The 13399-nt window shown below is 41.0% G+C and overlaps 1 protein-coding gene across 1 annotated transcript in view; it reads left to right on the top strand.

Annotated features, from left to right (window-relative positions):
- The window catches only part of LOC120776031 (dynein regulatory complex subunit 4), a 21515-nt gene extending 9805 nt beyond the window's left edge, over positions 1 to 11710 (top strand). Inside the window, exons 2-5 of the mRNA XM_040106474.1 lie at positions 874 to 916; positions 8223 to 8387; positions 8477 to 8780; positions 10574 to 11710. Coding sequence (XP_039962408.1) covers positions 874 to 916; positions 8223 to 8387; positions 8477 to 8780; positions 10574 to 11492 — 1431 coding nt within the window. The 3' untranslated portion in view covers positions 11493 to 11710. The remainder of the gene's footprint in view (positions 1 to 873; positions 917 to 8222; positions 8388 to 8476; positions 8781 to 10573) is intronic.
- The last annotated feature ends 1689 nt before the right edge of the window (positions 11711 to 13399 follow it).

Raw genomic sequence — 13399 nt, 5'->3', positions numbered from 1 at the left:
ATTCGCGTGTGACCTCCAAATATGCCACACATCGTAAGAGCATACAATAATCGAATGTTGATCTCTTCGATAATGCCATGAATAATTATCGAATTCGCGTTCGAGGAAAAAAGTGATATTTTTCACTGATAGCAAATGGATTTGATGCTGCAATGGTGAACGCTTGGAAAATTCATTGTGCTCTCATCAAATATGAAAAGGGAATGTCACGCACCACCGAAAGATGTATTGCACGAATATAGAACCGTTGTATCATTTACAGTTCCGTATTTACGTTGCAGAATGTTTGCTTCGAATGGCAATATCGTCGATTTCGTCTTCGGAGACGTTGACTTCACAGTCAACAGCTGTTCGAAAATCCAAAGATGCCGCTCTGGAGAGTGTTCGTAAAGACAAAGTTGGGCATGGCATTAACAAATTAGAGAAGCCTCGTCGTTGTCAAAATTGTCACAAACATTCGTCATATAAATGCACAAAATGCGATGTAGTATAAGATATTGAACATTCAAGAAAAGTTTTTCAAAACTTACGACGTGTATCTATCTTTTATTGTAAATAAAATGTAATGTGAAATTGAAAAATTGAACAAAATAAACGTTTTGAATGACAAACTCTAATAAAATATTGTTTCACTTTAGTAAGTATCGTTTTCGGCTGATGGTCGAATTTTCGACCACATTCCCGGGGCTAAACGGCTTAATGTAAAAATCTCAAAAAGTTTGAATAAAATCAAAGCAGTGGATCTAAGTGCGGCCGGAAATGGATGAAGTGTGTTTTACTATAGTACATATTATATTTATGTTGAACGCAATCTATATAGAAAATCACATTGAACGCTTGTTAATACATAATTTTTCTTTTGTTTAATTTCAGCCGCCAAAAAAGGCTAAAGGAAAGAAGGGCAAGAAGGCGCCAAGTAAGTACCTTTGCTACTCACATATGCTTCAAATTCGTGTCGATTAGCGCTTAACGGAATATTCAATTTATTTTAAGAAAGTCTGCTAGTTTTCACATGCATGTGTCACCCTCTTTAAGCTTTAAATCGCACAAGAAACGCATGCACACAGCACTCAATAGCAAAGGGATAACCTCGACTCAGGCGACAAGCGCTTGCAATGCATCCCTTTTGCATAATAAATTAAATGTTGAAGGAAATATGAAAAAAATTGCTTTATAGCTAAAACAGCGCTGTCTGCCATGCAGCAATGGCATTGCAGCAACGACGGCATTGACACTCAAAGCTGGAAATGGACATGAAGGGGACAGGCACAAATAATGCTGCATGCTTTTCGGCGCTTAAATGCATAAATATGCAAGAAATAAAATTACTTCGAGTGCGCTGCTTAAAATGGCGAATGCAGTAATATAGCAATACAAATACGCTACGTAGGATATGCCGAAACTGGTGTCACTAGGCTTGCCAAAGCGTCGACTTTTCGCACAATTGCAGTGCGCCTAAAAGTGCGCTATCAAAAGCACACAATGGTTGCGTGTAATTTACGAGCATATTTTGAGGCGCCACGACACGAGCAAAATCCGCAGTTTTGGTTATTTTAGTGCGCGCCAAATGAAATACGCTTCCGGCTGACGAAGAAGTCAATTGTGTGCGTTTTAGACGCGCTTAGAGCGTCGCATGGCCGCCACGAAAACAATAGCAGCGACAATGGCTTATTGACGCTTTTAGTGGGAAAATGTCAATGGCTGATAAGCCTTAATGCGGATCGGCTGATTTTTGCGATTTTTATGCAATCGAGCGACAACAATTCGTTTCACCAAAAAAGTTGCACATTCATCATGCATAAAGAATAAATTCGCTGTTGCGTTATTTTGGCGGGCATTGATGCCACCATGCAGTGGCATGTACTTCGTGCAACATTTTGAATTGCCGACAATGTGTGTACATTAACCGCGCAACAAAGTGCTGCAACGTACGCGTATTTATGTAGTGGCACATATTGCTACAATTGCTGCACTCGCAATGTCATGCTGGGCAATAAAAGAAATTCTCATGCGTTATATAGGTTTGTAGTCAAGCAGACATAAGCCCTTGCCATGCAGTATGCTTGCCGGTCATTTTGCCTGCCAATTAAACGCAGTGCGGCACTGAACAGATACCACTGCTACATGCATGCCCATGTATTCATATTTATATTTATTTAAGCCTGTGTGTGTATGCATGGCTGTTGTAGCAAATGTTGCATGCAACATGGTCGCTATGAAAATTAAAGCACACACGAAGTTATAACTGTCGCTGCTATTACTTAATTGTTGGTCACTGTCGTAAGCCATTGACTACTGGCCAGTTGAGGACTGGTACATATACATACATATATATATAAGTATATATTTTTAAAAACATCAGGGTGAAACATTATTACCTAAGCTTATTTCTATTTACACACACTCCTTGAATTTTCAGTTGTTGCCTTGAAAAAGGTTTCAACGTAAGCAAACTCTTTATTCTCAATTTAAATCATGCTTAAATCATATTTCTCTCCCCATCTATGGTATATACATACCGTCTTTTGATATTTTTCATTAGGAAAGAAAATCTATAATCTTGAAAAAAAATTATATTCTATTACAAAATTGTCTGTTCTACAAAAAAGTTCCAAATAAATTGTTTAGTAAGACATTCTTGTAAAAGTTATATGCAGATAAAATCATATTCTCTGTTGCTCATACGACGTGGTATACCGTACGAATAGACGCTCCTTATCAGTTCTTCGCCACCGTATTTGAATAGCTCGACTGGCAACCCATCGGCCCTCACCGCTTTGTTATTTTGCAGACGGGTAATTGATATTCGAAGCTCTTCCTGATCGGATAATGGAACGTCTGCTCCATCGTTATCGATTGGAGAATCGGGATCACGGTCATTGGGAATGTTTCATCATGGAGGCTGAATTTACAGACCGTTGTGTCAAAGATACCTTCTTTGTCCAACTTGGTGTTAAAGTCGCCAAGCACTATTTTGACATCGTAGCGGAGGCAGCTCTCATAGGTGAGCTCCAAGCTCACCCAAGGACCTACTCATCTCAGTCCCGTCCATGGCATCCACCTTCAAATGAAAGTTATTTAGCTACCCAGAGGATACTTGGTCTCAGACCGAAAGTCGTGAGCTGCTGAGCCATATGTAAAATTAATGGCGCTTAGAGAACTTTGCTCACTTACGTGAACTTCTACACATTGCTCCATCCACCCTACAAATATATACAGTCAAAGCTCTCTTAAGCGAACACTGACGTCCGCAGCGATTTTGTCCGTCTAAGGGAGATGTCCGTCCAATAGAGAGTTTTAAGGAAAATAAAAAAAAAACCAAATATGTGGAATGTTCCCTCCACTAAGGAAATAAATATGTTAATACATTTCAAAACATTTTGTAATAAATTTTTATTATTATAGAAAAATATTCATGTACATATGGATAAGAAATTCAGATTCATAAATCATAAACATAAATGAAATTAGGATTAGGTATTAGAACATATGCAAAATTTAAAAATTAGTTTTATTGCTGGAGAAATTGACGGATTGTTGATTGCTTTAGGTTTGTTTGCTTCCATTTTTCTCATTTTCCACAAGACGAATATCTAAAGTTATTAGTTGTTGATATGCAACAACATCACGTTTAGAAAACGTTTTCAAGCGAGAAATTTGTTTGAATACTTCATGATAAATATTAATTAGATCCAAGTCTTCCATGAGCTACCTCCTCATCAGAATCACTTAAATCCTCCCCAGTATTAGTAACGCCTTCATAAACAATTTCAATATTGTCATTTTCTGTGTATGCAAAGTTATCAATATTTAAATAATCCTCTAATATAATGCCACTAAGTTGTGCAATTTCATTTAAATTAAAGAGTGTTGCTAATGGAATATCATCATCAAGCTCAAACAGTTCGACATTCGAATTTTGTATACATCCAGATTTTCGGAAACAGTTTTCTACGTTTGACGCTTCAATTTTCTCCCAAGAAGCTTTGGCAAAACACAGAGCATGAAGTATATTTATTTTTTTGATAATTATGATGCGGATTTAGCTGTATCAATATTCGATAGCATATCTTTTATAATGAAGTTTCTGTACATGGCTTTACAATTTTGAATTATGCCCTGATCTAAGGGCTGGCATATGGATGTTGTATTAGGCGGTAGAAACTCTAAAGTTATGTTTGTCAAGCAGATATCTCTGGGATGAGAGGCAGCATTATCTAAAAATAAAAGAATATTCATTTTTGTGTCCACGCCTTTTTGTGTGATTTCGGGCCGCTTTTCCAATGACTAATAGCTTTTCTTTCTGTCCAACCATATTGACACAAAACATAATGTAAGTCTTTCCTTCGACAATTTACCACCAGTACATTTCTCTGATTTTAGAGCCAACATTTTGTCAGGTATGGCTCGAAAAAATAGAGACCAGATAACCAACTTGGAATAATGGATACCCTAACTAACACATGCGTGTGTTAAAAATATATATAAGGCAATCATATTCTTTAGGCAATTAACTAAGGTCATGAAAATTTCCGTCAGTATAAGAGAAAGAATTCTATACTTAGACGTTTCTAGATTTACTTGCGCACATGTGCATGTGCATATGTACTCGAATATGTACATAGGCTTTAACGGGATCTTATTTATTTGTTTGTACTAATGCCCTGCACTTAGAGTCGCGAGTCAAGTGCGGTTGCAGTGCAGCTGTTGTCTCCTTACTTAATTTTCACAACCGAGCGGATAATTGCTTTTACCACAAGCGACTCGGCGCAGTCGGATACTTGGTCACTCATACGCCACGTCAGCCTAAAGATCTTGCAAAAATTTGCTTACTGCCCATTAGAAGCCAAAAAAGTTAGAGAGGAATTGTCATCATGAGCGAAATGAACAATCAAACAATCCTAGTAACTGCAAAACATTTATCTTCTTTCGTTCATGACGTCACGAACGAATATAGTTTTTGTGAAACGAACTTCACAATAATTAACCCGACGAAACTGTCGTAACCTTCAAATCTTATCATTGTTGGGCAGGATGGAATATAGCGTGGATTCTTCAATATTCAAAACTATAATCTAAGGCTAAGTGTTGAATTGAAATTACATTCATCTAACATCCATTTACTGTCATTATACTCCCAGACAACCAGACAATAAATAGTTATACATTTTCGCTATTGCTAACTGGGCAACTAAATGTTTCGTCAACTTCCTCAATTTCGTAAATACTCGTCCGTGCCACATGACCTCCGCTGCGCCACAAGCGGCATAATTGCCCAAATGCACATTTCGCGACGGGACGCACTCAACTCCACTTTGCGGTGCCGTCTCCGCCAGTAAGCTATATACATACATACAGGCATGCTGGTCAACTACAGCTGACGTTCCGCACCGCAAAAGCTATACCACCCAGCCATACGATACATTAGCAACTTAGTTACTAAATACCGTCTCTCGAGGGTGACCCTGCGCAATAATGGCGCGCCAACTCATATGTGAAAAGAGCAGCAACAACACAAAAAAGGAAAACTTAGCAAACTGGAGAAAAGCAAAAATTAAAGTAGAAAATAATTGCGCAAATAGAGAACCACATGAAATCATTGCCGCCGCTGGTGTAAGCCACAACAAGTGCATCGCGTTCAGCGATTGTTCAGCCACTTTCGGCACAGGCAACAAACAGACCAAGGCCAATTGCAGCGCTATGTCGAGAAATTAATTATACCATGAGTGACAATTATAAAGCTACACGTAAGGCGATCTTTTATTTATAGAAATTGTATCGTTTAGACTATTTTGGGGTAACTATACAGAAGTAATTAAAGCGTAAACGAATTTTTAACTGTTAAGTTAGGTTAGTGTTCGGTTTCGGGTCTATTTTCAAGATTTTTATTACGGGATGCCTACATGTAATTGAAACATAGGTCTTTTGGACCAAAACATCCTCATGTTTAAAAGAACTAGATTGAGAGCTTGAAATCCCGTCCCACAATGCTCTTATACCGAGTTGTTGATGAGTGCTCTCAGATAGCAGAAGTGCAAGTCGATTAGCGAAACGTTCGGCTGTCTGTAGTGTTTGCAGCTTCTCGACGTCGAATCTTCCTTGTGTTTGTTAACGTGCGTTTTTTGCTGCACAGAAGCGTGTTCCTTTCTTCGCTGCAACAAGATAGTGGTTCGAGTCAATGCTAGGACCTCGGAACGTACGCACGTCTAAAATACCGAAGGCTTTCTTTCGTCTAACACAACATGAACGATCTGGTTGGTCGCTTTTCGATCCAAAGAGAGCCAGGTAGTAATGAATTTTTCTATGCTGGAATCTAATACTACAGATAACCATATTTCGGGCTCTGGCGAAGTCGATCAGCTTCAACCCATTTGAGGATGTTTCCTTATGGAGGCTAAATTCTTCTTTGTCTACCCTGGCCTTAAAGTCGCCAAACATGATTTTTACATCTCGGCGGGAGCAGCTCTCATAGGTGCGCTCCAAGCGCTTATATAATACATATTTAAGCACATCGTCCTTCTCTTCCGTCAGGACGTGGGCGCAAATCAGAGATACGAGTATGTTGAAGAACTTCCCTTTGATGCGAATTTTGGCTATACGTTCTTCCACCGGGGTAAATGCCAGTACTCGGCAACGGAGTCTCTCTCCCATCGCGAATCCCTCACTAAATTGCCTTTACTCTAACGAGGACATCAACCAGCTGTGCAGCGGCACCTTCCCATTTAAGGGACCGAACATTGCAGGTGCATGCCTTTAAATCGTAATCGTTAGTTCGTCTGCAGTGGTCGTCATCAAAAGGAGGTCACTCATCCCAGGCTGTTCTATTCTTGTCTTCATTGGGGTGGTTTTTTACACAACCCTGGAGAGGGGATGTTTCGCCTTCTCACTTTAGTTCGCCTTCAATCGGATATTTTTTGGCCACCCATAGGATACTTGATCTAAGACCAGAAGTCGAAAACTGCTTGAACCATATGTAAAATAATCATTTCTGGCCACTACCAAGTGAATGGCTCTCAGAGGACTTTCCTCACTTGCGTGAACTTTTACACATAGCTCCATCTTCAAATTTAATATATCCTCAAAAAACTAGTCTTATTTCGGAAAATGGTATGTGCTTCGTGATTACTTTATAACCTTCTAACCGATTTTGGATAAGTACACTATATTAAGAACCCAAGGGAAGCTTGTCAGTATAGCTTTTCCCACGCAGTGAAGGCATTAAGCACAGGCAATGGCCTCCTAAATACTCTACAACCAGGTAGAGGCTAGCCTTACTGAGGACAAAGATATAACTGGAATCCTTGCGGTCGATCTTGGGCCAAACGGCTTTTGCGCCAACACATGTACTGATGGTGGCCCAGCGGTGGCTAAGCTTCCGCGAAGCCCAGCTATCTAGTAGTAGAACACAAGAGAATAAGAGAGCATCGACCCGCTCCCATTCTACCTAAAGCGGTTCTAGGGTGCCTTTTCTTGCTAGCTCATCAGCTTTACAATTTCCTGCGATTCCACTGTAGCATGACACCCATACCAGTCATATCACAAAGACACTCGATGCTATTGATAGCGAGGTTAGCCACTCTTTGACCAGCCCTGAAAGCACTGTTAATGAGTTAAAGCCGCTCTGCTATCTGATGAAGGTTACTTCTCTGAAGGAGGCTGCACTCCGGTTCAGTAAATCTAGTGCTATCTTAATGGCCTTGACTTGGAAAACACTACAGTAGTCAGGAAGTCTGAATCTGTGGTTGATAGAGAGCTCCTAAGGGTAAACCCCTCCACCAACCTTCCCTGCTAGTGTTGTTCAGTGACATTTTACTTTCGACATCCTCTTTACTCATTATCAAGGCCAAGACAATATAAAAACACTAAGTAGAATGTAACAACAACGACCGTTTCAATTAAAACTCAATTATTGGTAATTATTAAGTGACACCACTTACTTTGAATGCCAGTAATAAAGTCATGATTTATAACGACTTTACTTATTAGCTCTCATATGCTACCACCAACAGCGCTTACTCTCACTTATAGTGCCACACACATACTTACACACTTATTTCTTGTCCTGCTGCGAAATTAGTCGCAGCACGAAATGGTATGATGCTCACAAACCCAAGAACAACTTCAACACACACTTAACCTAATTCGACAAGCTTAAATGAATTTGAAATCATCGCGATTCGATTTCGATTAGCTGCAATTGAGTTCACTTTCTATGCTTTCAGTGTTAATTGATGGCGTGGACACGTCCACCATGACGCGCGACCAGCTGGAGCAGTTCGCGTTGAAACTGAAGGAGGAGATGGAGCGTGAACGTGAAGAGCGTAACTTCTTTCAATTGGAGCGCGACAAAATACGCACATTCTGGGAGATCACCAGAGGACAGTTGGGTATGTCCTCACTCATGGCAATTAACAGGGATGATTTATACGCTTTCTAACTGGTTTTAATTGCTATTATTTGATGTAATTTAATATAGAGGAAACCCGCTATGAGGTTCGTCACAAGGATCACGAAGTGGAGATGGCACAAGAGCTGGCCGATGTCGACACCAAACACATTATGCAACAGATGAAGCATTTACAGTATGAGAACCAAAATAAAATTGGGGAAATACGCGCCGAGGCCATGACACAGCTGAAGCTGGCGCAGGAGGATCATGTGGCGCAGGAGCAGGAATTGCTGAAGGATAAGCGCGATTTGCGACGTCTGTTGCGGGAGCACGACGAAACGCATGAACTGCAAATTCAGCAGCTGAAGATGAAACACAATGATGAGATGGCGTGAGTAGTTATTTTAACAATTTTTACTCTTTAAACTCCAGCGTGTCAGGCTGAACATAAAAGTGTATTTGACTCGGACCGGTCCATTCTTAAATCTCCATATGTGATTGGGTAGGGACTTTAACCATGAGACAAGTTTTTGTAGGTCTAATGGCATCGCGGAGACTCTGCATTATGGGGTCTACTTTATCACAAACATAAGTATTTGAACAAAAGTATTTGAGTGACCCAAAGAATTCAGTCAAAGTCGTGTAGTCCTCGAAAACTTGCCTCATGCGAGTTGTCCTTCCACCTCTGTTAATGACGATAAGATCGAAAAAGTTGCAGTGCTCAGAGAGATAACAGGTGATCTCAAAATCTCTTATGGATTGACTGTAAGTACCGGTGCGCAGTTGGATAGAGGTTGTGGACGAACTGCTCTTTTGCTAACTAACAATGTAGTCCGTTTTTAAGGATATGTGGACGACATTGTTATCATGGCTAGAGGAAAATTTGAGGACACTCTCAGCGATATCATACAAAGGGGACTAGGCGTAGCCAAAGGATGGTGCAGTTGGACTTATCATCAATCCATCGAAGACGACCATCGTCCCGATTACGAGACGCAGGTCCCTGCCTGGCCTCAGGAACCTAACCCTTGGGACAGAGAGATGGAGATGACAAATACGATCAAACACTTTGCTTTCATGCTGGATTCCACTCTGCGGTTGTAGCAGCATGTTGATCTGACAAAGCTACTAAAGCACTTATGGTTTGTAATCGGCTAGCTGATAAATCCTGGGGCTCCAAGTCAAGGATTGTCAAGTGGTTGTACGTCATGATCGTGCGACCGATTATCATATATAGAGCGGTGGTATCGGCCCAAGCTGCAACGACTCGCCTGCATCTGCGTGTCGGGTTTATTTCTTTCAGTCTCCGTTCCTTAAAGGAGCTGCTCCGTAAGGAATGGGCTGGGAGGGGTATTGGCAACAACTCCAAGTCTTGCGCCAAAAGTGACTAATGGGTGGTTACAACCTTAAAAGGCTTAAATATGTAATCAACATCACAAGGGACAAACTCAGGCTACTTGTCGCCTTCTACCCTGGCCATTGCAGGCTCAAGAAGCACTTATATAACAAGAACCTTTTGTGCGAATTTCCGGCTCTGCCAGATGGAGTCGGAACTTCTTAACACCTTCTAATTGACAACACAGCAGTCGGTAGATGCAGGATAAAAGCCTTTAGATCCATGTTTCCAAATTTGGATTACATCAATAGCATCTAGCAATATATTGGAATTTATCAATATGCTGAGGCTAAGTGAGTCGTTGTGACTTACGAGAAGGCACAATACACCTTAGATCACGGGGCAACCCTCATTTATTTATCTAATCTAATCTGTCAGTGCCAGACTCGTACCAAAAGATCTAAAGTAAAAAAAGGCGCTGAATAGAAGTCGCTAAGGATATGTTGGATAATGTAACTGAGGGCCCCATATTTTTCAAACGCATCATAATTAGTGAAGAGCCTTGAGTTTGTAGTCGTAACCGGAAAATTGTTAGAGTGTATGGAAGGAATTAAGAGAATTAGGATTAACTTTTGGCATACTTGTATTGGCTTAGGACCCCCATTTTGAAGGTGTTAAAAAAAAGATATTTTGAAAAAGAAATTTAACTGTGGGAAATTTTTTTTGACAGTCCGGGTCAAATTTGATCATATTATATGGAGCTAGTTAAACTGATTAAATCTTCTCACAGTATCTTTATACTTATAATGTAAACTGACAAAACTGATATCATTGCTTTCCGCTTCCAGCGAAGCGCGCATACAATTCCAACGCGAAGCCAAAGATATGGAACTGCTGCATGAAGAGAAAATGAAGGCGCTGAAAAATGAAGTCGAACTGGTGTACCGCATGCAAATGTTCGAGGTGGAGGAACGTAAGAACACACAAATACAACGTTTGATTGAAAGTCACGACACCGCCTTCAATGACATGAAGAACTACTACAACGACATCACACTGAACAATTTGGGTCTAATCAGCAGTTTGAAGGAACAACTCGAAGCGTTGCGTAAGCAGTCCGAACGCAGCGACCGCACAGCCACCGAAATGATGGCTGAAAATCGCAAACTAAAAGAACCGCTCGAAGCAGCACAAGCCGAGCTTGCCGATTTGCGGCGCAAGATGGAACATTTCGAGCGCGATCGCAATCAACTGGCGCGTCTCAAAGCACGCAACACTTATATAGAGAAGCAATTGAAGGCGCTCACATGGGAAACCGAAACGCTGTTATTGCGAAACGACACGCTCAAAAAGGAGCGCGAAGAACTCAAATTGAAATTTGACGATGTCGTTATGGAGCTGCAACAGAAGACGGGCTTAAAGAATGTGCTGCTCGAACGCAAGATATCCATGATGGAGCGTGAGGGTGAGAAACGCGATTTATTGCTCAAACAGACACAGATGATCTGCGGCGCTTCCGGCGATGTTACACAAAATATGCAGAAGCAAATCGCATCGTCGCTGGATGAGAAGAATAAATTGATTGACGAGCTGCGCTACGAACTGGTGCGCGTCATCAAAGCGCACGACGATCTGCTCGCCACATACGAATCCAAATTGACGCAGTTCGGCATACCGCAGGATGAATTGGGCTTCGAACCGCTGCGCCTGTCCGAGAAGCATCGTTATTTATGCGGCCCAGCTGGCCTGGTGACCAAAAATCAATGAAGAACTCCTGCCAATATGTCAATGATGCAGACACGCTTATCGGTTTGGCATGTTTCTTATTTTCGTTCTTTTTTTTTGGTTTTGTTCGTGCACTTTTGTATACGCTTTAAGCTGGCATTAACGCGAGAGGCTAATGGACTGAATGGAGGGTAGTATTTTTTTAACTTCTGAAACTTACAACAACCACAAGCATATTTTTTAAAATATACATACCTAGATACGAGCCTGTGTGCGTAGTTGTGTGTTACGTTATTGTATATGTTCGTGATTTTTTTCACATTTTGTTTGCTGCCTCTGTTCAATGCTTGAATGGAACTTTCGCTTTATGTGCGATGATTTACTGGCACACTGATGCGGCTGCAGGCATACTCGTTGTTGTTGTACTGCAACAACACTGATAGCATGTCGGGTCGTTGGCGGGTGGCGGGTGGTGCGGTGGCATGTCGTCGTCAGTTGCATGCCAGCAAGTACATTATTCAAAAATTCCGCTATGTTCGGGATGTGGTAATGGTGTTGACGTTAACGGTGTTTTGGCTGCAGCAGATCTTGGCCATTGGCCAAGAATACGGTGCAGTGGAGTGCACTGAGCAAATAAGCGCTCTTGCGCCAGCAGTAACGGCAGTTGAACTTGAAAATGACACAGCAGTGGCATGATAAATTGTAAGGTGAGTGAAAAGATAAGAAGGTGTGTTTAGTAGGAGGAGGATTCGAAAAATAATTCTTCAGGTGGACTATTTTAGTTGCCTAAGAAACTGAGGGTACAAATTATCGTAAGCTTTAAGTCTTTTATGTTTTGCAGCAAAGGCTTTTGTGAGGTTTTTCCACTCGGTTTCACACAGTCAGTAAAAGAAAGATGTTTACGTAACGAAACAACGATTCTAAGATCAAATTTCTAGATTCTCCACTTTACTAATGTTGTCTTTGGTCCATTCCCCATAATATTAGCTTGAGAAAGACCCAACTGACTTCGATTTGTGAGTAATAATCAGACTATAATTGAACTAATCCTAACTAAAAGCTGAGCCATTTCGTGGTTTCTTACTTTTTTAAAGAAAAAGCACAGAAACTTTAAATTTAATGAAGAATGACACGCGAGATGTTTTAGTCCAAGTCCTGAATGGAAGCGGGATTGTCCGCATAGACTTTAGACTATTCCCTTAGGAAAAAGTCTAACGGTTTTATATCACTTGATCAATCGACCGGCCAAAACGTGAAATTATCTGCTCACCGAAATGTTCGCTCAATAAATCCATTGATTGATACGCTGTTTGAAAGGTGGCCCTTGCTGAGAGCGAAGAGTTGCCTAGACCTTTTGGGATTTACCCTAGAAGGATCTTGGGACTGTACAGTTGTTGATAGTTGACCAACATTTCAACAATGAACAGTTCAATAATGAAGCCAACGAAGCTCCCTCCGAAATTATTTAGACTGGAATATACAATAGCAAGCTAATCAGCCTTACAGTTTCCCACAATACCGCTATGGTCTTACACCTAAACCAGTCTAATAGTAAAATAGCTCGATGCTAAGGATCGTTCATCCTTTCACTAGTCTTGAGCGCACAGTCAGCGAACTCAAGGCTAATATCGCTACCCTACTATGAGAGTGGACAGTAACCACTCCAAAGGAGGCTGCACACCGAAGCAGTAAATCTACAGCTATTTTTATAACAGTTACCTCCGCCTGGAAGACGCTTTAATGGTCAGGGTGCCTAAAACTAGAGCTGATGAAAAGTTCCCTTCACCAAGTCTTTCCGCAAGCTTTGATCCATCCATAAAAAAGCTTACCATCGCTTTGCTCCAGCGGGTTCTTCTCTCCCATTTCTTCGACGAGTATATGTAAGCAGAGAAGTGACAGCCAGGGCTAGGCTCGATGACCTGGTAATCCAAGTATTTTGGAATGAAGTC

Source organism: Bactrocera tryoni, chromosome 4, assembly GCF_016617805.1.
Source record: "Bactrocera tryoni isolate S06 chromosome 4, CSIRO_BtryS06_freeze2, whole genome shotgun sequence".
Classification (NCBI taxonomy): domain Eukaryota; kingdom Metazoa; phylum Arthropoda; class Insecta; order Diptera; family Tephritidae; genus Bactrocera; species Bactrocera tryoni.
The sequence above is the reverse complement of the archived record's forward strand: the minus strand, read 5'-3'. Positions and strand labels throughout refer to the sequence as shown.